Consider the following 27,901-nt stretch of genomic DNA (forward strand, 5'->3'; position numbering starts at 1 on the left):
ATTTTCAAAACACTGCATACAAAGGACTCATCTTAGGCTCAATACAGGAGAGGTAAGAACCAACTGACTCACTCACAATGTCAGGTGAACAAACAAGGAGAAAAAAATACCAGAATAATAGTCAGAAAAATAACAGAAAAAAAGTCAAAAAATAAACACACTCCTTTTTAAAATCATTATGAAAAAATACAAACAATTTTACAAATATTCATATTGTGTAATAAACCATTTACACTAAGTTCAGCACACCAGGTGAACTTTTTTTTTTCCAATAACTCATGTCGCTACAATGTATCCTGTTGTGTTTCATCAAGTGGAAGATTTTTTTTTGTTTTAAATTTTTCTTTTTTGCACGCGTAAACGGAAATGTTTTCCAATTAGACAGCTGACTGTATATGAGGTAACGCTCACACACACACACACACACACACACACACACACACACACACACACACTCAAACAAACACACTCACTCACAGACAGTGCACAACACCAGGAAAAGTCACAAAGACAAATGAAATGCATCAACAGTACAAGAAGGCCACAATCATGACTAAGTAAATAGTATGAAAAGTGAACAGAAACTACATTGAAACTACAATGATTTCATTGTCACTGGAATTATAACGTACCATAATGAATATGGATGATCTACACACTAAGATCAAGGTGACAGGATGAACAGCTGGAATGGGTCTGAATTTTTTTTTGTTTTATGCATAAAATGTACACTGCAAACGTTCGCTTTTTAAAAGTTCTAAAACCAAAATTGCAAAGCCATACAGATAACTTAGAAAGCTGGCGGAAAGCGTTTCCCACACGTCAGAGCCGTAAGCTAGAGAAGAAATCAATCATGACGGGGAAAAAAGTTCAATGATATGTATCTCGAATGCATATAAAAAGGCTTCCTAACAGCAAAATGTTTGCAGTCTCTTTGGGTATACTGACTTAAGAATTTGAATGCGTGGCTTTCAGAAGCCCCCCCCCCCCCCCTTTCTTCTAAAGACCCCACCCACAAGGTTACATGCACTCTGCAAGATAAGCCATGTAAGACCATAAAAATCTTCTCACAACCACCGGTAACCCCCCCCCCCATCCCCAACCCAGCGCCCCAAGATAACAATAACATTCAGCATGGTGTGCTATCAAAGGCAGACTTGAATGGAAAATAACGGTCCATGAGAGTCATACACAGCAGAAACGCCACATTTCCATCTTTCAAGAGCCCAGAATTGTGGCCAGCAAATAATTCCCTTCTGTAACTGTACATGAATTTTCTATTTTCTACAGATGCCATTGTGAAAGTGTATATTGTTCATAATTTAAATAAAAACAACAACAACAAAAACACTGCAAGTGATTTTAAGAGATGTACATATGTATACTGTTTTGTTTTGGCATCATCTTCGCCAGACATGTAAAAAGGAAAGTGACACAAAGTTTACATAAAAATCTTTACAAAATAAACTCGAAACTAAATGCATATTAAAAAAGTCTGACAAAACTTATATAAAAAAATTTGCATAAGGCGGCATGCTTTTTGTTAAACTGATTGGACAGGTTGGTGTTCTTCGGGGTCGAGTCTATCCAATCAGATTGCAAGTTTTCTTTGATCAGGTCAGCCTGGCTAATAGTCGAGGCCGAAATCTAAATACCTGATTCAGGTACAAGTTCAGTACGCTAACTCAGTGACTGAAGGAGAGATGAAGGAAATGAAGCGAATAAGAAAGGGTGCAAGTCTTTTAAGAGCAGAGTGTTACGTATGACATTAAGTAGTAGTCACTGGCCTGAACAGTCCTGTTTTGTGTTACACGAAAAAAAATGTCCCGAATAACACACTAAACAAGAACTTAAAATGAGCAGACACTTAAGTGTTTTGAGGGAAAAAAGTAATACTTAGGACATTCCTATAAAAAGTGCATAAAGACAGGAAACCATGACTTCCTAAACTTCCAGAACTTATTTTTTCCCCAATGAATGTCAATCAAAAAAAATTCTTTTCGCCACAGTTATCACACAATTAATATTTTGCTGGCACAGAGTGCTCTGATAAACCAATTAATTAATTTAAAACACATTATAATGAACAACTCCTTTTTTCCTTTTCACAGACCAATTTTGTGCAATGACTAAGATATACTTTTGTTCAGAGTGTAAAAAACTCAAGGCAACTCCTTGCCTCCTTAAAATATAGCCTACTCTTAAGGGGCTCTTTAACTTCACAGCAGATAACTAGATTTAGTAAATACAGACAGGACTAGACCAACACAAGCACATCACTACAACCATTTCACTTTAACCAAATGAAATTACAACAAATGTGCTTCCAATCAAAGTTAACTGAGTGATGTTTTAAAGAGAGAGCGGGAAATATGACCAGTTTATGAAATTAAATTCAGTATGTAAAAGGTTGAAGGCACTCTGGGCACCTGTACAGGAAGGATTAAAAGTAGAATAAATATTAAATATTCTCTAGACATACAATGGTGACTTCTGGAAGGCCTTTAAAATTCATGTCGGTATGTTATGCCACAATAATGGTTGCCATGATATGAATGTTTATCCATTATTACCCAGTCCTGGCTCAAAGGGTAACAGAGCATTATGGGAATGTATTAAGCATAAGTATGTACATTTTTTTTGAGAAATTGCAGCACATTGTTGATATAACCAAGACCCCATCCACTAAGAATTACAAATTGGGTTTTAAAGCCATGTAATCCTGACTAATCAAGATAAATACATAATTTAAAAAAACAAAACAAAACCATAAACATCATCCCAAAAACAGAATCCATATTGTTGTAGGTTATCTCTCATGTTTAAACAGCCAGAATGAGCAAAGCATCATCCTTTTAAAATCCCCAATAGTCAAAATAAGCTCTTAAAAGAGATTCCTAAACGGATATGTGGAATTTGATATGCGTAAATTGTTCAATCCTAGCTGTGGCTGTCATTACAAAGCTAAAAGGGATATGCTTTTTTGGAATGGCCTGACATTAACGTAACAAAAGGTGCCAGCTGTGCATTACTCTTAAGACAATTAAGACTTAAGATGTTACCTGGGACAGGTTAAGATACTATGCAGCACAAATAGAAGCCAGCAAAAACCAGCACAAGACTGTCATAAACAGAGCTTCCTACTTTGTATGTAAGCAACTGGCTGTTGTTTTCCTTTTTACAGGATGTTATGTGGGCAAGCGTAAAAACCAAAGGATAAGATTTAAGCGCTTTTCAAAATTTAGCTCAGAAAGTCTCTTTAGAGGTTTTTAGTGCGATTGCTCAAGTTATCTGCAATAACGCTTGTGCTTTAAATGAAGGGTTTTCTGTTTCGGTTTCCTTATTACTCAATTTGGCTCATACATCAAACCCTCGAGTTTAAGACAGCAAATTGTGACAGTCATTATTGTTTTTTCAAAGACAAATAAAAGATTTTGGAAAAATAGGGATGGGACTAGTCCAATATATTCTTGACTAAACACACGGTAAGATTTCCATTATTTTCAGTAAAAAATAAAATAATAGTATTTGGCAGTTCGGAATTCAAATAAAAACAGACACTCTTTATGCAATGTGCATCTCTCGAGATTGAGAAAGCTGCTTGCATAATCCATGCCAATTTTAAACACCATTGATAACAAATGACTGGTTCATGAAACAGAAAAGCACTTATTATTCATCGAAGACTAGGAAGACCTGAATATGTTTTCTTAAAAACGCAGGGGGGAAAAAATCCACAAACAGCATTGAGTTACACACACACTAACTTTAGAACGAGACTCATTCAATACACAGAACCAACACAATTATTCAAGACTAATCTATCACGCATGATTTGTTGCAGTTACCGAGATGTGACTTCTGGTGTAGCTTCCTCTTCCAGCCCTTTGTCAAAAGATCTTGAGAGGCTTTGCCATGCGCTCTACCGCTGATTAGCCTGAGATGACATGGAGACGGGATACTTCTACAGGTAACTGGGAAATGCAGACAAGATGTAGAGTGGAGGGGTTGCTATAAGCAGTCCTGATTTAGTCTAACCCATGCCAACAACAGGATTCTAAACCTCTGCCATGTCACTGGCAAATACTGATGGGTCGATTTTTTTTGTCATGTTTGGAAAGAGAAGCTTTTGGTATTGCCGGTCCACTCTGGCTGGAGATGCACAGGGTGTGGGCTTAGTCATGCAGTCTTTGGACACCTCTGCCCTGCCTTTTTCCTCTCGAGGAGAAGACAACCTATGAAACAAACCCCATGTTGGAGGCACACACTGGTCTGATCTGATCAATCATCCATCATCTTTATCACCATCATCATTATAATATTAATAATTATTATTAATGTTATTAAACTACTATTTTAGTTTTTTCATCTAATAATTGGCATGACATCTCTTTCGTAAATCACTCTTTTCACCCACAAGATTGGGCTCTATTAGTCTACAAGAAACAAGACTACTTTGTCTTGGATGTAGAAGTACTGTTGACACAGTTTTACCATTAAAAAAAAGAAAGTAAAGGGAAATGAAAGAAAAAAAACCCAGAAACATTTATTTGGATATAGATAATATATATGTATAATATATATATACGTATAGATTGGCAACTTTGTGCACCAGTCCAAGGTGCAATAGGAAATCTGTTTAAATGTTTTGGTGATGTAAGTGTGTTTAGTGTGAGACTGAGAACTATTTGGGGTTATCCATGATGCTTAGAGGAGCTGGCAAAGCCTGCTGAGAAGGTTCTGAGGTTTTGCCGTTGTTGGTGTTCACGCCATGACTTCCATCTTCCTGTAGCTCTACTTCCATCTTTCCAGCATCCTCTACACAACTGCTGTCATTGGGAGGGATGTTCTCAGAGTCTGCATCATCGACCGCACTCTTCTCTTCTTCTTGGTTCAAGATGGTACAAACACAGTCCGTTCCTCCATTAGTCTTTACATCCCTGGCCTGAGGTGATTCCACAGGCTCCGCCATTTTTGCTGAATATATCATCTCCACGCCAACTGTGGTTTTGGGAACTTCAGGGACACTTACACCTGATTCACCTGAAGCAGCCTCAGGTGTGACTGCGGCCGCTGGCTCTGCCATTTCGCCCACCTCTGGCTCTGCCTTCACTTCGGGAACTGCTACGGTGACTGGTACTTGCACACTAGGCTCGGTGGGACTCTCCTGCACACACACTTGTGTAGCATCCTTTGAGTCTTTGATGCTCCCTAACTCTGTGCAGTCCTGTTTAGAATCCTGTAGGATGTCTGTCTCCATGGGCTGAGTCAAGTTAAAGCTCTGGATGAGGCGGACCAGGTGTTTTACCTTGTCCAGAGAGGCCTGCATCTCCTTCTGACGGGCAAGTATGCTGTTCTTGGTCTCCATGCATTCCTGTTAAATAAAAGGAATACAGCATTATATAACAAACACAACTTGTTCAAAAATTACACTAACATTAGGAATACAACCAACAGTCATTAAACAGAAAAGAAGAAATACCAAGTTTGGTTGTGAAACTCTAGATGGCGCAGACTGATGGGTCCTTAAACGTAAATTAAGATATTTTTAGCATTAAACGACTTGTCAAAACCTGATTGGTTCATGTTGCATATGCAGCCAATGAGCTTGGTGTTTTACATTTAAATGGCTGATTAGCATTAGCTTGAGCATTGCAGCGCGCTTTCAGAGTTCCTCTGAAACGGTCCACCTTCCCCAGCTCCGTCTGTATAGATCTGCTGTGGGTTATTTTATATGCTATTTGTGCAGCAGCAGTATGTCTTAAATACTCATAGCATTATATTGGCTTATGTATTGGCAGTAGGGTTGCCCCCTAATAGTCGACAAAAAGAGACTTGGTAGACCAAAATGTTTTTTAGCTGCAGAAAAGAAAATGAAATTGTCTGTGACGGACAAAATGTTAACGGCTGGCCTATGTGGTAATATATTACCATAGGGCAAGACATAGGCTAAGCTCACCTAATATTCATTGACCTCAATTATGACTTCATCATCATCAGAAATATGTATGTAGTAGCAGCTTTACATAGCAACTCAATCTAATGTTAGCCAAGAAAAAGGTTCACTGTTCATGTGTTCTGGAAGCTGCAGTCTGGAAGCTGAACAGCGCGCTTGGGCTACTGCATGACAGATGGAAGCGATGCTGCGATCATTTACTCTTCAAATACGTTTTCATTTTTGGTTATACAGATAAGAGTAATGCATCTTTCGTATCTGTAAAGACTCTACTTTTATTCGTGTGCACTCAGAATAACAACGAAAGTTGTGCTTTTGTAAAATAATTAAAGCAAACAGGATGCACATTTTTTGCCGTCTAGGACTCTGTGAACTTGAGCACGTCACTTCGAAACTCTGTGAATTCTTGCCTTATTACAGACATGAAACTTTTAAATGAACCAATTCAAATAGAAAACAAATATTCTCAGATTATCTAATCCGTATGAAACATGCATACAGGTGCATACTCTGGTGATGACAAGTCAGTATTGCCGACTTCATCTCTTAAACCAAAAACAGAAAACACTAGTGTATCAACAAATTATTAAAACATTAATGCAGTGTACTTGCTTTGTTCCGCTAATTATGTTCAAATTATGAATATAAAAATTTATAATTATTATATTTGCTGGTGCACTGTGGCAAGCCTTTTTTGTGAGCTTTTATTAGGCTATGTAGGCAATTAAAGGTACATTATTATGATTTATGTGGTTTATTAATAAAAGTGCAAATAATAGTAAAAATAAATAAATAACTCACTGTTATAGAATTGCTGAGCTGTTTCACTCTCTGTTCTAGTTGCTCTCGTTCCACCTTTAGTTCGGCACTCCATTTCATTAACTTCTGCTTCTCTTCTTCTTTTGCTGTTGGACAGGGACAAAACACTGTTGGCTATAACATAGATGTATGCATTTGGTTATAAATAATGGTAAACACTTTATTTTAAGGTCCAAATTTCGGCTATCGATTAGTTGCTTATTAGCATGTATATTACTAGCATTTTGGCTGTTTATTAGTACATATAAAGCACATATTAATGCCTTATTCTGGATGACCATATCATAGATGCCTTAATCCACTTTTATATCTAAACTTAACAACAACCTTACTAAATATTTATATTAATAAGCAGCAAATTAGGAGTTTGTTCAGGGTTAACTCTCAGTTAATAGTAAATATGTGTTCCTTATTCTAAAATGTGACCTTAATAATAAAGAACTTAATTTTTTAGAGTTAAACTGTAAAATTAGGGTACAAAATTCTACAGTTAAAAATCTAAATATCTCTACCTTCTTTGTAAGCAATGTAGGAATGGACGATTGCTAGGGTTCCTGGCCATGGAATGGCCTCTTCCTTCTTCAGAATCTGTAAAAGAAATTCTCTCAATAACAGACCAGTGCTGTGCTCATTTGACCTCTGGGAAGCCATGAAAGAAACTGAGATCAATTGTATATGGCAACAGTGATGAACAACATAACTTCAATGGGAGTGCTTGATGCTGTATTACACTTACATGATGAGTGGAAAAAAGGCACAATCAATACCGAACCATGTGAGAGCTTACAAAGGACGAAACAGCCTTCATGCCTGAAGAAACTCATTTTGTGTAAGGGGAGAAAAATGTACACTTTTTTTGTACATTTTTGGCAAGGATAGGGAAGTTTTGATCTCTCAGTCAGTCTTCCATTTCTAATTATATAAAAGCGTGTGTGCTTTAAAGAACTGAATTCCAGTTAAAAGGAGACATCACTGACTGGCCTGGGAAAGGAGTAGCCAAGGGCTCATTGTGCTGCTATTATTTACCTGGTCTTGACATTTAGGACAGATCCACATGCCTTTGGGAATGTTTTTGAGGGGTGGGTCCAAGCAGTCGAGATGGTAGACGCGCGAACATGTGTCACACATGAGCAACTGTCCACTGCGTCTGCACACAGTGCAGAAATCCTCATGGATGTCTCCCTGTCAGGAAGAACGGCAGGTGTCAGTACCACCGCCCCCTTCTGTTCCGGACCAATCAAATGACAGCGGGAAAGGCGGGAAGGAGAGGCACTGACTGCTGATTGGAGGTATTTGTCTAGTGGCACACTGGTGACTGGATTCTTCACTTAGACAGGGAACTGGATATTTAACTAGTAGTTTTTAGGCCTGTCACTTTTGAGAAAAATCTAATTCGAACGGATATCGAATATCATACAATGTATTAGAATATATTCAAATATCTATGTTAAACCCCCCACCCCCCGCACATAAAAAAAAAAAAAAACGTAGCCTAAGGGGCCCATCACATATCGCGCCTAAAAACGTGTAGAAAACGCTAGGCGCGCTGCTTTCTCTTTCTCCAAAGCACTCGGGCAGTTGCACTCCTGAGGCGTCTGCTGTTGCTAAGCAACCATGACCTGCTCTCCATGAAGACGCGGAAATTTCTGCAAAGGATAAATGTATTTGCAGAACTGAAAATTGCTTGCAGAAGCTCTGCTACTAAATTTATTTCAAAATGGCAATCCATATATAGCTATGGTCTGCTGTTCCTTCATCTTGGCTGAGCTTTCAACGTTGTTACGGGAAAGGATGAAGCTGATTGGTTAATTCTTGTCACATGACCGGCGGTGCGCTTGCGGCTTTCTGAAAAGTTGAGATGTTTTTAACTCGATGTGGTGCAGACACGCCTGGAAAAAACTAGCACGTCGCACCGCGTGCGCGTCGCGACCGAGTCGCTTCCATTATGAGCGCGCCTACATTGGAAATAACGAACATGAGCGCGCAAAAGACGCGATATGTGAAGGGCCACTAATTGAGATTCAATCACAAATCTTTAACAGTGAGTCATAAACAGGACTATCTGGATTATTATTTTTTTTACTTAATGTTTGAAACAGCAGGTTATCAACTTAGAATATCAATTTATATGAAGTGCCACTATGCATATCCCACAACATTAGGCTAAATGAAAAAAGAAAAGAAAAAACGATTCAGAACAGGCACAAACAATAACGTGACTACTTAAACAGAGTAAGGCATATAGCCTAGCCTAATTCATTTCTTAATATTGTTTTCAAGAAACACCAGTTTATCAACTTGATCTGGATTAAGTGCGGCTCTCTTTTTATTTACAATGTTCCCCACGGTGGAGAACACCTTCGGAGCGCACAGACGTGCCTGCCTGGCTACTAGCTATTATTCGCTTGATTTGGTCATGGGCCTACGCTACAATACGTCTACAGTGCCCTCTACTGGATAAGATGGCAAAGAGTAAAATAAAAAAACTAACGGTCTAATCATAGACTGTAAAAAATGCGCTACACATGGCATTTTAAAAACCGGATATTTTATTTATAGTTCGATATTCTGATATTTCACGTCATGTTCGAATGCATATTCGAATATCGAATAAAAAGTGACAGCCCTAGTAGTTTTATTACTTCTACTATTATTGGGATACCTGGAAATGAATCACTATTGAAAATGTATCATGTGATTATGAGTAATGGGTATTTTGGCTTAAATGCTAAGATATGGTTTAAGGATTTTTTTAAACACTATACTATAATTACTTCAGGCCTGATATTTGTGTGGGAAGTAGAGAAAGACTGTTCACTTTGTAAGGCTGCTGGCTCCATTTCAACAAATACAACAAATAAATACATGAATGACAGTGCTGGTAGGTCAGTCTTTCTCTTTCCAGGGTGGATGCGGGACATTAACGGGGGTTAACTTGCTCCGGTACACTTTGAGGTGTACAGGATGAATGCAGTGAAGGGTTTTGAGGGGTAGGGGCAGCCTGTGATGTACAGAACTCTACTAGAATAATAATAATTGTGGGGGCTTTCAACAACATGGTCGCCCAGACTTGGCAGGTGGCTACTTACATCCCCGGAGCTGGGGTTGGGCTGGGGGACAGAATGAGGGTGGACAGAGAGGGGAAAGCCCCCCATGTCAGGCCGCCCAGGGGCTGGGGAGACGGGAAGGCTGCTGGTGGGGGAGAGCAGGGGGTTGCAGCCCAGCTCCGGCACCGCTGTGCTGCTGGTGGTGGTTGTGGTGGTGCTGTATTTGGGAGGGCGACCTGAGTGAAATGAGACAGACAAGAAAAGAAAAACAAACAAAAAAGAACAAAACCAAAAGGAACAGAAAAAATGGAGGAGGAGGAAAAGGGGAAAAGAAAGAAAAAAAACAAAGATGAAATAAAATAATGGCATTTTCTGGTTGCAACATACCTTAGAGAGGGGATCCTCATTGGCTAGCATGGAAACAAAAGAAAGGAGGAAGAGAGCGAAGGAGAAATGGAAGGGAGGGTCACAAAAAGCAGTTAGTGCAACAGACGACCACAGCAGCATGCAGGGAATTTGAAAAGCAATGAGCAATAGAAATGGCTAAAGAAAAAGAGTGGAAAAGAGCTGAACAAAGAAAGTCTAAACTGAAATCCCAATACATTTCTATGCAGGTGGCTCCTACATGAACAAGCAATGCATCACTCTAAAACAGGCAAAACAATATAAACATAACATCTAAAGCCATCAAAATAGCAGAGAACCAACAGACTCTTACCAACTCAAGCCAGTGCTCAAGTCTATAAGTAGAATCCAAGTCAGATCTTTCAAGAATAAAAGCCCAAAGGCCAATTGCATACACAGTCACCACTTTAAGACTGTCTTAAGAACTAGTTTGACCAACTAGCAGTTAACCAAGTGGCTTTCATTCTTACTTTTCAGATTCAAATTAGATCAATTTAAGTTTTTATGCAATTGAATTGCAGAAAAAAATATTTTTGTCTAAAACAGTTTATGCAACCGTCCACAAGTCAACCCTCAAGTCTTCGAGGTGGAGTTCATAGCAAGTCTTTCAAGGCCAAGCTCAAGTCAATCCCCAAAACTTTGGGGTGAAGAGCAAGTCAAGTTGTTCAAAGCCAAACTTAAGAAACTGAATCACACATGCGCAGTATCATCAGCTCCTCTGTTCTCGAATCGGACGCGTCTGACAGAAACGGTTCTTGACTCGTGAACGAGTCAGTCTATTGTTCATTATCTGGCTCGGCTCGGTGTTCATCTTCAGTTCTCTCTCCACAGCATTTCAGTCAGTGTACTGTTTGAGTACATGAATTACTCCAGGATATTGGTATGTTTTAACACAGAGGGAGTGTCAGCCACAATAAAAAAGTTAACAGCTTAAGTAATTTGTGGATTAATGCATATTGGAGACGTGAACCATTTCAAACAATTCAGTTCGATTTGGTGAACTGGGTCAAGAAGATCCGGTTACATCGAGTGATTCGTTCGCGAACTGGATATCACTAAACTGCAGTGTTTTGAAATCGCTCACAACAGACCCGGAAGAGAAGACAATGCTGAATAAAGTCGTAGTTTTTGCTATTTTTGGACCAAAGTGTATTTTCAATGCTTCAAAAAATTGTAAATGACCCTCTGATGTCACATGGAATACTTTGATGATGTTTTTATTACCTTTCTAACCATGGACAGTATACTGTACACACACTTTCAATGGAGGGACAGAAAGCTCTTGGACTAAATCTAAAATATCTTAAACTGTGTTCCAAAGATGAACGGAGGTCTTACGGGTTTGGAACAACATGAGGGTGAGTCATTAATGACATAATTTTCATTTTTCGATGAACTAACTCTTTAAATCTTTATGGTGTAGAACAAGTCAAGTCTTTAAAAGGCCAAATATAGCTAAATTCATTATATTGAAGCACTGCTCTGGAATTCAATAGCAAACCTCAAATCTGAGGTGAAGCAACAATAAGAGGATATATTTCTCCCTATAAGGCTACTAAAATTGTTCACAAGTCTCTGATTTTGGTGTCTCAAGTCAATTGCTAACAAGTCCAAAACAAGCCAAATTCTCCATCACTGAAAACTATACAAACTGGGGGAGCAGTTCCTCAACCACTATAGGCCACTTTTTAGGTCTATTGAAACACTGTAGGTCTGCAGAGAGATCAAACTCTAGCAAAGACACAAAGCAGAATTGCAAGAGAAAGCCGAGAGGTGTCTATTATTAGGTGTCTGTTAGGTGGTACATAGAAGCAGCAGGGCCACTATACATCAACTTAAGCAACTAAAGACAGGCAGGTACAGACCTCTCTTCCGGGTGCCTTGATGCAGTGGAGTGTTCAAGTAAGTGACAGCACTCTTTTTCCTCTGAGATGTATGAGAGAAATCAGAATGTTAGAGCTGAGTTGGAAGTACAATCAAAGCTCTCAAAATCAGACCAGAAGGAGGAGAGAACTACAGAACATTTGTCTGTACCTCAGGTTCAAACACTGCTCCACTGTACACTGGGTTGGCTGTTGTTCTCCTCTTACGTTCTTGTCTTCTGCTCTGAATCTCTGGAGAAAAAAGGACATCCCATGCACATCTGGTTACAAAACATCCTTATTACTTTAATTCAGTGGAAACCCTCACGAGCACCACTGACACCAGTGGGACTTACCTTCAAGATGGTCATATGTCACCAACCCAAGAGACACCATAAAGGCAAGCTTCTGAAGGAAGAAAATGTAACAATTTATTGTTTAGGATTCAGAAAAAAAAATTCAGACATGATGGTTTTGTTAACTCTGTGAAGGTGCACAGTACCTGTGGGCTCTCCTCACGTTTGATTTTAGCTGGAGGAGGAGAGGATGAGGGTGGTGTACTCGAGACCACATGTACTGGTCCCCCCAGTGGTTTCACAGTCTGATGTAGAGAATAACAAACAAGGAAAGCACGAAAGTCAGCTGAATGTTTGATTCTTAGAGCAAGAACAACAGCTAAAACCTCTCCTGTCAGATAAAAAAAAAAAAGGTCTTATGTCTGAGGCAAACAATCAAGGTAATATAAATGGGTGCTCACACCTTCAAGTCTGAGTTAAGGTTGCTGATCTGAAGTGTCTGAGCAGGACTGATGACAATGCCTGTGACTTGCGTGGTGCCACTCGTGACTGCAGTCGTAGTCTTGTCAATGGTGGCACACTGTTGTCCATTCATGATGTGCACCTGATGAATGGGCCCGGCAGAGGCAGGAAGAGATGACGTCAGCTTGGTGGTGAGCATCAGGGGCCGCTGGATTAGAGGAGCCGCCACCATGGGAGGAGGAGCTGGAGCGATGGGCACATTGATGGGTGTGGGGGGTTTTGGTCGAACCTGTGCAATGGTGGAATAGGGTTGGGTCACAAGCAGACCCTGGCTTGCCATACCAATCGACCAAGAAAGCCACTCTGTTGCCATGCCCCTAACATCCATGCTGTTTTGTGTTAAGTGGCAACCTCAGCCATAAGTAATGCCAACACTGAGCTCTGGTTCACCCCTCAGTGACTAGTTTAAAAGTGGATAAAAATGTGTGCAGAGCTTAATATAGGAACACCAAAACAAACCAGGAGCAGGAGTGGGCAACTCTGGTTTCAGTTTCCACTTTCCCTGCAGAGTTTAGCTTCAATCCTGATCAAACTCACCTGCCTGTAACTTTCTAGTAATCCTAAAGAGTGAAAAACCTTGATTGGACCTAAGCTCTGCAGAACAGTAGACTTTGAGGGCCAGATATTTCCGCCCTTGTCTTAAAATCATAGTTCACCCCCGAATTTGGTCATCATTTACTCACACTTACGTCATTCCAAACCTGTATGATTTTCTTCTGCAGAACACAAAAGAATACATTTTGAAGAATGTTTCAACTGAATTTGTCTGTATAATAAGTCAGTGCATCAATACAACACTGGACCTCTCTAACATTTTTTTGTATACACTTTTTGAAAACGGTGCCTTTTGGGAAAAATCCTCTCTATACTCTTATGTATTGCACAGAAAAAATTAAGTCATACAGGTTTGGAACAACATGAGAGTAAGTAAATGATGGGTTCAGGTGGATTCATCGGAGCTCACTGTAGCATTATGTAGCTTTTTGAGGTTAATAGGTGATGTACTGACAGTCTTTAAGGTGGGGGGGTTAATGATAGGTTCAGCCAAAGCAAATATCAAAATTACAAAACAAAAGCAGAAATAAAAAGCTGCAACTGACGCAAAAGCATTGTTACAAAGGAACAAACAGCAACACAGTCTTACTCTCAAACACCGTGTCTATACCAGGCATAAGCAACGTACATACTGTAATAATATACCAATTTTCATACCAATGGACCTCTGCTGAGTTATTCACCCAAATGTTTATACAACTGTTGAACAAGTCATGCAGCTTTGACACTTTCAGTGTAGAAGACTCAAGCCATCAAGCCATTCCAGTATAGACACAGTGCTAAGGGAGCTAACTCGCTAAATAAAGCTGAGATGGAGCATTTTTAACAGATAGAAATGCATTTTGAGAGTATGGACAGAAGCGGGCCTTTGAAATAGAATTTTCACTGGTCAACAGATGCCTAAGTCAGAGTGCAGCATAAAAATTATACTTTTTCTTTAGGCTGAATGACTGAGCGCAAATTTCACAAACCTGTTTTTTTTTTTTTTTTTTTTTTTTTACACACAATATCCTAAATGAAATCAACAGAGCATAACATCTAGTGTGTAAGCACCCTAAAGCAAAGAGAAAAAAAGTGAGCAGACAGTATCACAGCAACAGACAGTGCTGTGAAGAAGGTGAGCATCATTATAATTTGGTGGAAGAAAACTGAATTTGGGTTTCTAGATGTGGAAGAGTGATATCTTGAAGTTTGGGTGACTCTGTTCAAGCAATTGTAGTTCCCATATTAAAAACTCGGTGAGAAGTATAAAAATATCTTGAATCAGAATGTCTCTGTAAACAAAGGCTTTATAGACAAGGCCTCCGAAACTAGGTTGTGTGTCGCTCTGGTGACGTCAGTGTGGAACATACAGAAGGGGAGGGGGGGCAGATCTAACAGAGACGCACCTGTGGCTGATAGGTGGGTCGAGGCGTCAATCTAGGAGGAGGGACAAACTGGGGAACTTTGATAGGCTGGGCAGAGGTGGTGGTGGCCTGCACCTGTGACAAAACCAGCCATTTATTGGGCACTCAGCAGGTAACATGAAAGAAATTCACAAAACCGTTTGCTTTTAGAAGCAACTATCCCCTATATGGTTACATCACAGAAGAATGTCACCACACACCCCTGCCAAGCACACCATTACTGTCAGAAAGGAAGTCATTTCATACTAACTGGAGACATAAACATCCTGTTCTAAACACATTAAAGCAAAGTGGGTCTGACTATGACAAGTCTACAGCAATTTATGCAAAAACACAGACTTGCATTTCTACCTCAATTTAAAATTGTTATATTTAAGCTATATGGAAACACTAAGTGAAGAGGAAGAATTTTTAGCAGCTATTCACACTCACGACAATAACATTCTTGGACACAATCCGTGGGCCCGCATCTGTATCCTGATTGGGTAGCTTGCTGGCCACCTGAAGGTTGATTGGTGTGCTCTGGGAGTCGGAATTGGTGCCGGGTCTCGGGGGGTTGCTGATGGCAGTGACCATGGCGACTGTAGGGCGTTGTGTTGCCATGGAAGCAGGCATGGTGGAGGTGGCAGCTTTCAGCACGAGAGGTAGAGTCTTTGCAGTTATGACCGGCGTCATGGTGAGAGTCTTCTAGTCGAGGAGGTAGGTTGGTTGAGGGAAGCAGTGAATGAAGATGAGACACAAAAGATGTTAAAGTCCTATTCACTACATTTTTCTGCTGTTAATGTGTACAAATTATCAGTACATGTGAGAGAAAAAATGGTCTGTCCTTGCCTTTCATCAAATATAATAACTTGACATGACTTTTCATTCCATTGATATTAGCTAGAGAGCAAGTACTATTAGAGAATGTTAACCAATCACCTATTGAGCCACTGATTTAACAGTCACATTGCAGCTTTGGCTCGATAAAAAATAGTCCAACCACATTATTTTTTGTTTTTGAATAGTTTATCTTAGAAATGCACTACATTACAGAAATGTCAAAATAATATTAATCAAATGAACTTCCTACTCCATGATTTTTTCATGTTGAATATTCAGTTTCTCTTAGAAACATGCCACATCACACATAAAAAAATGGTTGCAAACGCCACTTTGTGTGGATTTTAATTCTATTAATAGGTCAACAGTTAATAAATACTATGAAAAATAGTAAATACTATGTTAAATAGTAACATTCACTTTAGATGGTCTTCCCTCATCACACAAAAAGAAATTAAAAACAGAGAGGCTGTTTGAGGTCGTACATTATTGGCCATGTAAAATAAATTTTTTACACTCTGCCCTTATTTTTCACAAGCGCAAAGCTTATTTCAGGGACAAAGATTTGTGTGTTTGCAATTACGGAGTGTGCTTTTAGAACAAAGCACTGCAAAAGAGTCTGGGAAATAGTTTTTCAATAAACTAGCTATTTGGCTCATTTTTCGCTACACTAGAGGAATCGAATTCATGTCTTAACACTGTTAAACATTACACTGGAATTCACCTCGGAGTATAACGCTGTTCTACACATTTTGTCTACAAACTGTGAGGTGTTCGGGGAGTGAAGTGGTACCTGTAGCGCCCCCTGGTTGTGTGGAGGCCCTGTGGTTAGCTGTGAAGGGGGACAGGCGGGCGTCAGTAGCACCGTTTTTCCATCTGTAGTCGCTGGGAGCATCTGCAGCTTCAAGTCAGGCTCCTGTTTCACCAGCAACTCCTTCCTCAACTGCTCCACCACTTTTTTCTGAGAAAGCGAGAAATTACTGGGAAATTATACATCCATACCCTGTCACATTTTGATTTTGAGGAAATGGTGATTACAGAGAAACAAATGGTACTGAACATACACATATGCACTTTTTCCAAGAAATAAAAATGGAAAGACCTCCCCTCTCATCTTGTCTTTTCAATATTGAGTTTATATCTGGTCGCAGCAGTTTCTGATAATAGATCATTAGTCACCAAATTCCCTGGTTTTCTTTGTTCTGGATGTGAAGCTAAGCCATGGTTTTTATTCAGTCAGTCTTAAAAGACCCTTCAGGTACGAGACCATCTTAACAACACTGGAAATGCTTTTAAAAAGTCCCACTGAGCGCCACACACACACACATACACGCAGAAAAAAACGTGATTGAAATTCATCTCACACACTCTGCTGCCTCAGAGTCCTCTGGAGCCAAAGCGCACCTCTGAGAGTGCAACCACACACACATTCCTCAACAAAGCTCTTGCGCTAAGCACAACATCAAATGAAAGTCTCTTCCTCAAAATGAATTTTGACAAATCTATTTTTCTCTTTAAGCGGGGGATCAATCACATGGTAGCAGCTTTAGACTCACAAGCAGAAAGTTTACATACGCAGCAGACCTCCGTGCCAGCTGTGGGCCTCACATCGAGGCTCAAAATCACATAAATATAAATTCATGATGCGGAAAGAGTTATACAGAATTCACATGAATGGAACCGACAGGATCGAAAAAGAATCTGAGGAAGCATCAACCTTTCGACCTGATACAATACACACAGACAAACGTATGGTTTCTTATGGAAAAATCAAATTAATCTTATGATAACATGAAGGTCATATTTTATTCCAAATTCAAATAGAAAACAAAAATACAAATATAGATGGATTTTAAGAACTATTATCATTTGTTGCATAGTGACGTTATTTTTATTGAATTGTGACACTTTTTAAAATTCATAAAAATAACGTCACTATGCAACAAATGATAATAGTTAACTTATTTTAAATGAATATTAAAGATATAATGTAGTTTTTTTTAATTAATATTTTGAGACCGTTTTGTTTTTATATTCTCTGTTTATTTTAGGTTTAGTTATTTTTTTTGTGCTTTTGTAGTTTTCCTTTGGCAACAAAAAGGTTTTTGTATTTTATTTAATATTTTTATATTTCATTTAAGTTAGTTTCAGTTTTAGTTAACTATAATAACACTGCGACTTTTTTTTAGCATAAACTAAATAAACTAAATTACGGCTCCAAAAGTCTGAGACTGAATTAAAACTTTTAAATCAAACATTTATACAAGGCAATTTAAGTTGTTAGGATATGTATATTTTTATTAAATTATAACATAATATTATGTATACACATTATAAGGTGAACGGTGAGCTAGACAGATTCTTGACAGGTTTCGTGAGAGAACTGAATCAGCATTCACTGGACAGTTTCATCATCTTGTGCTCTAATCCTCGTCTGGATTGACTAAGGCTACACACACATACAATATTTGCCCTCCACATTTGAGTAGAGTTTAAAAAAAATCAGATCATCTGTACTTATAGTGATCTATTCTTTCTCTGCTTCTCAGGATAAAAGCTCAAAGCTAAGCCAGCGATCTGCGAGTCAGTAAACTGGGACAATTCTCTAACTGGAAGGGAAACATTGCCCCAAAACAGCTGTGCTACAAATCCAGACGTTTCAAGAAGCGACTGAATAAGTGCAATCTCTCAAACTCTCTGAGAATCTGTTTCCGACTCCCAGCAGGAGACGAGAGAAGCCCCAACACACACATCAAACGCATGCGCATACTGTACACTGCTGCATGTAGCACTCTTCTGCCACAGTTGTTAAATGCACAGACGCCTGTCCTGCTGGCTGCTCTTTTCTCAACCGCAAAACAATTAAACGTATCAGTCTTTGCTTATTTCTGCTATCATTCGGTCATTAAAAACTCAAATTCCCACAAGATCCAACATCCACTTCAGAAAATCAATAAGACCAAATCAAAAAACGCTTCATTAAACACAAACTGACCTGGACACAGGGATGTGGTGTTGCTTGAAAAATAAAATCTGCTTCAACTAGGGTTATTATCCTTTACTAAATCTATTAAAAGCATTTTGGAAGGAACATAAATAAAAATCTGAAATAAAATAGAAATATTAGATAAAAAAAACTAAGTGGATTTGAACAGTAGATGCATTAAAATCACTAGCTGGAAATAAATAAACAGTAAAACCAAACTAAAACTGAAAAGAGAATATATTAAACAAATAATAATGTTTAAAAAGTAGGGCTGTCAAATCAATTAAATTGCATCCAAAATAAATGTTTGTGTGTACTGTGTATATGTACATTTACACTTTCATACATGTATATATTTAAGAAACATTTACATGTGTGTGTGTGTGATTTATATTACATACATTTTACATGTATTTGTGGGCATTTTTATATACATAATATAGTACAAACATGAAATGGAAAATGGAAATATATAAAAAAAAAAGTAAAAAATACAAAAACAATACTAAAACAGCACTGGTTTCAACATCACAAAACAACCCCACAAATGATGCAATCAACCTTTGCTCACTGACACATATTTGTAGGCAAACAAGTATTTAATTCATGTGTTTCACTGTTCAGAAACATTGACTTCAGCACCCGAAGCAGTGAATGACATCACAAGCTCTTACCTGTTTCTCACTCAGAGCTGTGATTTTCGCTTGGAGCTCGTGAAGTTGTTTCTTCAGATCTGCGTTCTATGAAGAGCAAAGCATAAAAATCACTTATTTTTAAAAACAATATAATACCATTAATAAAATATTCATACACACCACCAAGCTGCCTTATTAGCATAGAAAATATAATACTCAGACGGCAATCACCTTAAAGCTCTCAAACAAACTAGAGGATTATTTCTGAAGAGTATTTACCTGTGGATCCTGCTTCATTTGGGCAACAAGTTTCTATGGCAACAGAAAAGAAGACAAGAATTTGCAGTTAATTCTTCTGCCATCAGTTTTGGAGGGAGTTCCAGACATGGTGTGCCATCTACAGGCCACACGTGGAACTGCAGCACATTACACCTGCTTCACATTCAAACAATAGCAGACGGAGCAGCAGGCAGCCTGCCAACGGCTTTCTGTAACTGTCCTCCAGCTACCAACGGTTTAATGTGCTCATTTGGAACAAACATTTTACATTTGCAATGAACAAGTGTAATTTATATGAAAATGGTTCATTTCAGTTGATGAGTTGATTCACCTGGGGTAACATCAATCTTTGAGCGACAGATATATTAAAGAAGTGAAAAAGACGGGGGAGAGTGGTGTAAGCTGTGCCACAAAGTTGGCAAGCAAGAAGAAATGAGATGTAAAATTAGTTCTTCCCCTAATTATATTTCAGGACATCTGCTATTAACTGAAATTAGCATTTATAACATCAGGTAATACAAATGTCCGACATAGGCAATATAACAGAGAGAAAGAATTTTATTCACATTCATAAACCAGACAGAAGATGTAGTGAAACAGTATGAGATGTAAAAGTTACAATCATTATTAGTTGGGCCCCTTTTACAATTTTTAATAATGTAATATTGAAAATAATAAATTAAGCATTTAATAATTCATGATTATTTATTGGTATGCTTTTTCCCCCTGGATTTTATATATTTGGACAAAAGCATCTGCTAAAGGCATAAATATAACTATTTTAAAATACTTCATTTTAAAATTCCATTCATTTCACCAAAAATGTACAAATTAATTTGATAAAAAGTTTGAAATCTGTATTCTGTATAGGTGCTTTACCCATATTTTGAAGCACTGCATTGTGTTTTTGGGTTAAAGTAAACTTAACTAAAAAAACAGCACCAGTAATTTTCTACCCGGACATACAGTTTTTCTCAGTTTTTTTTCTTTTCTTCAAGGTACATCTACAGTTCTTTCTAATTACACACTCACACATCAAAAACTGAGAGACACACTTTTCTTTAAATTTATAATAATAATAAATTCTTCAAAGTTTCTGCTGTCCACCAGTAGGCAACAGTGAGTCATGCGGGACCACAATCAACCGTTTCAGCTGCAGAAATCCCACTTCCACCTGCCTGTCAAATATTCCAAGCCATATGAAGACAAAACCAGACCTTGCAGTATGTAAAAGAACACCTGCTTGAGATGATTTCTTAAAATTGAAGTAATGGCTTACTCTTTATCTGCCCAGTATGACCCTGATTCTCCTCCTCTTCCTTTCTCTCCTTCCCTCCCTCCCTCTCTCTCTTTTTGTCTTTCTCTTACCCCACTCAGACAGCTCGACTAATTTTCTGCCTGCTGGGACACGCCGCCTCTGACTGCGAGGGACAAGAAGAGAAACATATCTTCATTTATCACTAAGTGCAATGGAGGACCTAGAGACCTGATCCTGAAATCATTCGAATCCTCTATAAAACGTCTGCTTTAAAACAACCCGTTTATACAGCAACTGCGATGCTTTCTGGCATCGGATTGTGATTTTAGTTCAAGTACTGAAAATACATTGACACTACAGAATAGTTTTCCCCACGTGATTTAACTGATTAGAGGCTCATTTGCAAAAGAGCTCCTACCTGATGGACTTGTATTTCCACTTTCAGGGCCTCCTGTAATGTTTGCAATTCCATCATTGATCCAGTTCACCAGAAAGAGTGTCCCAGGAAACTTTCAGCCTGTCTAGAGAAATCAAACAAGAGAGGTTTTGCAGACTTTTTTTCTATTTTATGTATTTAAGCTTTATTTTGCAAGATGCTCGGCGGTTGACTTAATCCAATACCACCACGAAGGGGGAACACAAGTCGGTATCTAATCGGGTTTGAGAGAAAAAATGTAAATCGAGGCGTGATTCATGATGTCTCAGGTGGAAGTAAACAGACACGCTTTATTCAGTTCACATTCTGCAACTCAACACTGCAAGAACCTCTTGTTTAAGTTCAAAAAAGTATTTTGGACAAACAGGACTACGAGGAAAAAAAAATTCTCAATAGATGATTTTTTTGAAAAGCAATTTTCTGGGAAAACTAAAGTTGGTGGAGGATAAAAATTTGTGACAATCGAGAAGATGGGCAAGACTGTTTGCCCGACGGACAAATCGAAACAACCTTGATGCTTAGTGTAACAGTGAGTGAAACGGAGGCAGTGTTACAGACATTCATTCACTCTCATTGATTTTGGTGTGCGGCCCTGTGCCAAGAGGACAATTATAACAGAGGCTATTAGAGGACTTACCAGCTGGCACTAAAACTGGTGTTCACGCACTCTCTCCAACTCCCTTCACAAGATGAAACACACACACACACTATTAGATGTGGGAGAGACACTCCAATTCCCTCTCTCTCTTTTATACAGTCTGTGTAAAAAAGGGCAACACTGCAAGCGCAGCATTCAGCGGGCTTCTAATTGCTCATTCCGTCTATGAACCCCACGACAAAAAAGTCCTGCATCCCTACTCATCTCCCAGCATCTTCGCGGACCTAAAAATATCTTCTCTGAAACCCAAGCATCGGATTTGTCTTTTGTGCAGTTCTTCCAAATGGAGTTCTGAGATATTAAGCGAAGCCTGTACTCGCCAGCGATGACATCTGTCATGACCACACGGCAGACGGGTATCTCAGGACCTTCAGCCTTCAATATACAGGAAACGGCATCCTCTCAAATCAAAGTGTATGAGTCACTCTGCCAGTCGTTGATCAAATAAAGTCTTTTATAACACACACAACTAAATATTAGGATCAATTGGACTTTAAGAAGAGAACTGTGTCAGCTCGGGTGCCCGCAAAAGTTAAGAATGATTATGAAAACCTAAGTTGATTATGTACATTTTTTTCATTTTAAAAGCATACTGTCCATATTTATAATATATGAAATGATAACAATTCTTGAACACTAATATGTGACCCTGGATTACAAAACCAGTCTTAAGTAGCTGGGGTATATTTTTAGAAATAGCCAAAAAAACATTGTTTGGGTCAAAATAATCGATTTTTCTTTTATGCCAAAAATCATTAGGCTATTAAGTAAAGATCATGTTCCATGAAGATATTTTGTACATTTCCTACTGTAAATATATCAAAACTTAATTTTTGATACATAATATGCATTGCTAAGAATTCATTTGGACAACTACAATGTCGATTTTCTCAATATTTTGATATTTTTGCTCCCTCAGATTCTGGATCTTCGCCAAATATTGTCAGATTCGAATAAACCTAACATCAATAGAAAGCTTATTTATTCAGACTTCATATGATGTATGAATCTCAATTTCGAAAAATTGACACTTAAGACCAAAGGCTGCGATGGCTAAGTGGTTAAGCATCTCTACTACTAACTACCAGAAAACAATACAATACATAAACAATACCACCCTCAAAATAATCATAATAATAATAAATTAAAAAAATCCAAAACCTATACCAAGTCTCTGTAAGAATTTACAGAAAGTCTCATAATTATTGAGGATGGCCATTTTTCAAAAATATTGTTTTTGAATATTTAAGCTCATAAAAAAATATATATATTATTTTAATTACATTTAAGGAGAAAGCTTATGATTAGGCATTATACACAACAATGTTACATTATATCTCAAGGTATTCTTTTAGTTGGAAATGTGTGTAGACAAAAAAAACATATCTATATATATAACACAAGCATTCAAGCTCAACAAGAGCAAATGGGAAAAGTAAAGCACACCATGCCAATTACTGTACAGAACGTACATACACTCGAGTCGGCCTAAGTTAATTGTGTTTATATTGTTTCACATGTTAATGTTGAGAAAAACAATAATATCCATATGCTTGGGTGAAAGTTGACATTCTGTGATCAAATACAATCAACTTGTTAACATGCTCCACACATTTAGTTAAATTTCCATTAGTGTTTTTATTTTTCAAATAAAAATCACAATTCGACTATGTGCCCACACCCCTAATTATTATTATATAGTAATGCAAGTATTAAAGTAAATAATAATAATAATATCATCAGCCAGTGAAAGTGAATTAATTAGCTAAGTATTCTATCACGGATGCCATAACAGAGATTTATGTTGAATCATGATTCTGACTGGCTTTTAGAAAGCATTTGAACATCTTAAAACAGGTGTCTTAAAACCCTGCATATTAGGGCTGCTCCTGAGAAGATGCGCAAATCCACGTTCATTTCAACGTTTATTTGAGCATCTTCTCAGTTAACAACGGCTCTGTGTAGTAACAGCTGCTCTATGTGAAATCACGCACCTGAGGGAATTTACCGCTGATTAGAGAACCGGCTTTACTGATGAGATGCGCATTAACGATCGCAGCCCTACTGCATATTAAATATTTTTTAACGATATATATTTACATTTGAGTTTACAATTCACATTAAGTTTCTTATTTGCAATAGGAAAGCTAAACAGTACAGTAACACAGGACTTTTCTTGTCTCTGTAAAGTTTTTAGTGACCTGTTGAAATGTTCTTTGTAAAACTGTACAACCAACCCAGATCAAATCTACATTGCAGAATAAAACTTTTAGCTGTAGTTTGCTGAATCTATAATGTACTTTCTATTTAAAGTAAAACAGCAATATGAATTACATCAAACTGAAAATAAGTTGAATCAGGTACATTGTACAATAAAATATTATTACGCCACACAAAAACGAAGCATTTTTTTTTAAAGAAATACCTATAAATGTATCAACAGACAATCATGGAAATTATTTAATCCAACTGTTAACAACTGATTCATCTGAGTGCTGAGAATGAATAAATGTAATCAAACTGATATAAGATGGCTAAAAAATATAATACGAAATAAGGGTCGTGTGAATTATTTTCCTTTATAAATAGTATCCAGGCCTGGGTGAGGTAACAGAATTTAGAGAAGTTATAGGACTGAAATACTTCCAGTGTCATGTTACATAAACCAATACGTTTTGTTTTGCATAACTGCTTGATATTCATGAATTGCATCAACAACAAAAAAACTCCTGTGTATATTTTAATGTAGTATCATAAAGGAAATCTATCCATTATGTATACTGGTACATGGACTCATAAATACCCAAAAGATCTGTAAAAAAGTGAAACTACCTGGATAAGGAAATCAAAACCTAAAGAAAAAGAGCTCAAGATCTCAGATGAGAGTGTAAACGCATTGTAAAGTCTCTCAAACAAGCGAATATCAAAATAATATACACATAATGAAAGCAAAATATGAGCAGAAAAACAAAGCAGATAGAAAGTTAATCAATAACAATAACAAACAAAAGGGTAAACATGTTACTGAAGTTTGACAAACATCAACAATCAGCTGAAAACTAAAATAAATTGATTCTAAATCTGTTGAAAAAGCACCTAGATTTCAAAGAAGGCTTTACAAAATGTTCCAACTCTGACAGACAGTTAAGGTGCAGTTTGACCCCAAATTATCCTGAGCTATACATGAAACCGGCATTTAGTTCAGTACATCTGATCAGGAATGTGCACATGACAGGAAAAGTTCATCAGCACTTTGATTAGGCCACTATTATAAACCTCAGGGAAACACGGAAGATGATGCCCAAAGTGTTTATCGCAGTCATACTTTCACAAAGATTAACAAAAGAGGGCAAATGCATGTTTGAACCACTACAATATGAGGGGAAAAGCGTTGTGTTTCTTTTCCACTCTCTAAAAGAATCTAAAACACATCAGCTCCAATAACTCAGCCTCTTTCAACCCAAAAAAAAAAAGAAGAAAAAAGCAACATTAAAAAAAAAACACTTTCTAAACAAATAACAAAATCGCAGAGCTTTAAAAAAGCATCACTTTACCACCCACCCACTACAAGCCAAGACACTAAAAGCGTTGAAAAACTACCAAAATAGGAGTGTATCTTTTTACAAACCTGCTGCTGGATACAAGGAGCTTTCATATTGTGCTACGGCTAACTCTGCTAAAGCTAACAGGCCAACAGCACAAATTACAGTTAGATGGACTCGACTGAGCCGCAACCACTAATTCAAGCCATGCGTGAGCAAAAGATCTTCATTCTACCCTCTTTTATCCCCCCCGCTGCCATCGGATACAATGTTTCCACTGAGCTGGAAACAACCGTTGCGGCAACAATGTATCCAGCGAAGTTTAAATGTTACAAAATAACAAGACGCGCGGAACGTTCGGTTCACGCGCTGCACTTAGAAATATACCACAGTCTCAACTCCTAGAAATAAGCGGAAAATTTTCTCTAAAACCATCGGGATCCTGACTTCTCTACCTACCCGATCGCGACGGGGTTAGGATTTGGAAAAGCGGCGAAGAGTCCATGAACGAGTAAAGTCTAAAAACGAGGCGCATAAAAGTTGCAATAATAAAAAAAAAAGATCCCAAGGTGCACTTACCCTCCTCTACTCACTTGAGCAGTAGTGCCTCTCTCCCCCCACAAATTATTTAAATAAATATTTACAAACACTCCGAGATCTCGGTCCGATCCGATGCCTCACATGGCTGTAGAGGTGCTCTGGGGTGAATTTAGCTAGGTTAGCGACCTTATTTTTTGTTTGTTTAATTTTAATTTGTGTGTGTAAAAAAGAGAGAAACTGAGATACAAAACAAGAACTCTTCTTCAATCTCATTCACCACAGCCGCAGAACCCGACGATTCATCCGCGCAGGAAGAGGGAGACGAAGGGGGCAGGAAAAGTAGCCGTCAAAAAGCACAAATACTCCGAACATCCATCCAAACGATTCAGAAACATAGTGATTACAGTAAAAGTACGCGTGCTTTGTGTAAAAGTGGACGTGGAGTTTCCTTAAAACGTGTTTGGTAAGAGGACTATTTTTTGTGACGGTGCGGCGAATTTATTTCACTTTGCCTAAGGAACGGCTGTAGTGCGTCTCCCATTGCCTAGGGAAAAACCCGGATGTAAACTCGGCGAAACTCATCTGGACAAGAGAAGTGGCAGTCTAACTCACTCAAACTCATGGATATACACTCACAGACAGCAAAATGCGTTTTTTATTAGCATATTGGTTATAAATGCATATAACCATAAACGAACCCAAATAAATGTTTAATTCAAATATACAGTATTATAAATGGTTCTATTATGCATACATTCAAAAGTGCCAGACTGTAATACAATAAGGGAAAGGTGCTGCTTAACGAATCTACCAATATTATAAGCTGTTTATTAATAACAATATTATATGCGCTAATAATCACTAATCACTTACAAAACCATATGTCGTTTTATTTTTATGAAATGCCCTTGCTTATGGGTTAATGAAGAGACACCCTTTTTATGACATTTGTGATTTAAAGAATGACTTGAATTCCCCTTTTCTATGACTAATGTGTTTCCAGTTTCAGTTTTTTTTACTTTACGTTAAAAAGAAACACAACACTGTCCCAGGACTGTAAAGATTTACATTAAAAGGCAGACATTCCTGAATATGCTGTTATAAGTCACTTATATTAATCTTTTATAATTATTTATCTTAAAAAGTAAACAATTTTGTCTGATAATTCAAAGTCAGTACAACTGCCAAGAAGCCATTTTGTTGCCATGTGACAAGAAAAACCTCAACAAAGATCATGAATTTAAAAAAAGAAAAGAAAAATAACCTTTTGCTCATACATATATATATATATATATATATATATATATATATATATATATATATATATATATATATATATATATATGCAATATATGCATTATTGTGTATCATTGACACTTATACAAAACATTATTGTTATATGTATAACCAGGATCCAGACAAATGCATCTAATGTCTATATGACTTCCTCAAAAGTATTAATAATTATACAGGACTCACACTGAAATATATAATCATGTCCACGACATATTTTCAATTATGCTATGTAAATACAAGTGTACACTCGTGTCCATGTCAACACTCCAGAAATCACAGGTGTAGCTAATCTATTCAACTAAACGTTCAGTCCAACATGTTTCACTGGATAAAACGCCAGCATCCCCCCATCCAGACCACCATGTCTGCCTGACTCCACTTCACTCCCCCCATAACCTAACATCCAGTCAAATTAAATGCCGCTGTCACAAACGGTTCAATGTGTTTCATAGCTGCTCTTTGATCAAACCGAGCACACGTGCACAGCCGCCACGACGCTTTATGACTGTTAACAGAGTAAGAAAGAGATTTAGTACAGCGAATGCTCCTACCATGTGGCCGCCCCGTTAACCAATGAAATT

At 37.9% G+C, this 27,901-nt stretch overlaps 1 protein-coding gene and 1 long non-coding RNA gene across 11 annotated transcripts; one reads left to right on the forward strand and one right to left on the reverse strand.

Moving 5' to 3' along the window:
• Positions 1–7: 7 nt before the first annotated feature.
• LOC132133052 (uncharacterized) lies at positions 8–21,642 on the forward strand. The gene is made up of 3 exons (XR_009429127.1): positions 8–52; positions 20,701–20,813; positions 20,968–21,642. It is a non-coding gene; the product is annotated as an uncharacterized LOC132133052 (long non-coding RNA).
• On the reverse strand, positions 2,896–27,890 carry LOC132133050 (PHD finger protein 21A-like). Of its 10 annotated transcripts, none has more exons than XM_059545736.1 (17): positions 27,872–27,890; positions 21,267–21,369; positions 19,591–19,623; positions 19,351–19,416; positions 16,484–16,651; positions 15,301–15,555; positions 14,851–14,943; positions 12,849–13,136; positions 12,592–12,690; positions 12,446–12,497; positions 12,262–12,341; positions 12,093–12,153; positions 9,865–10,058; positions 7,802–7,957; positions 7,288–7,363; positions 6,758–6,861; positions 2,896–5,374 (listed from the first exon to the last, which is right to left on the reverse strand). In XM_059545736.1, exons 2-17 carry the CDS (start codon positions 21,321–21,323, stop codon positions 4,685–4,687), a joined length of 2,472 nt encoding a protein of 823 aa, XP_059401719.1. In that variant the 5' UTR covers positions 21,324–21,369; positions 27,872–27,890; the 3' UTR covers positions 2,896–4,684. The 10 variants fall into 10 exon arrangements, with proteins under 10 accessions (XP_059401719.1, XP_059401721.1, XP_059401720.1 ...); XM_059545738.1 differs by lacking the exon at positions 27,872–27,890 and adding an exon at positions 26,064–26,495 and having other exon boundaries at positions 12,446–12,494; XM_059545737.1 differs by lacking the exon at positions 27,872–27,890 and adding an exon at positions 26,064–26,494 and having other exon boundaries at positions 15,301–15,552.
• Positions 27,891–27,901: the final 11 nt, after the last annotated feature.

The sequence above is a fragment of the Carassius carassius genome, chromosome 50 (assembly GCF_963082965.1).
Source record: "Carassius carassius chromosome 50, fCarCar2.1, whole genome shotgun sequence".
Classification (NCBI taxonomy): Eukaryota; Metazoa; Chordata; class Actinopteri; order Cypriniformes; family Cyprinidae; genus Carassius; species Carassius carassius.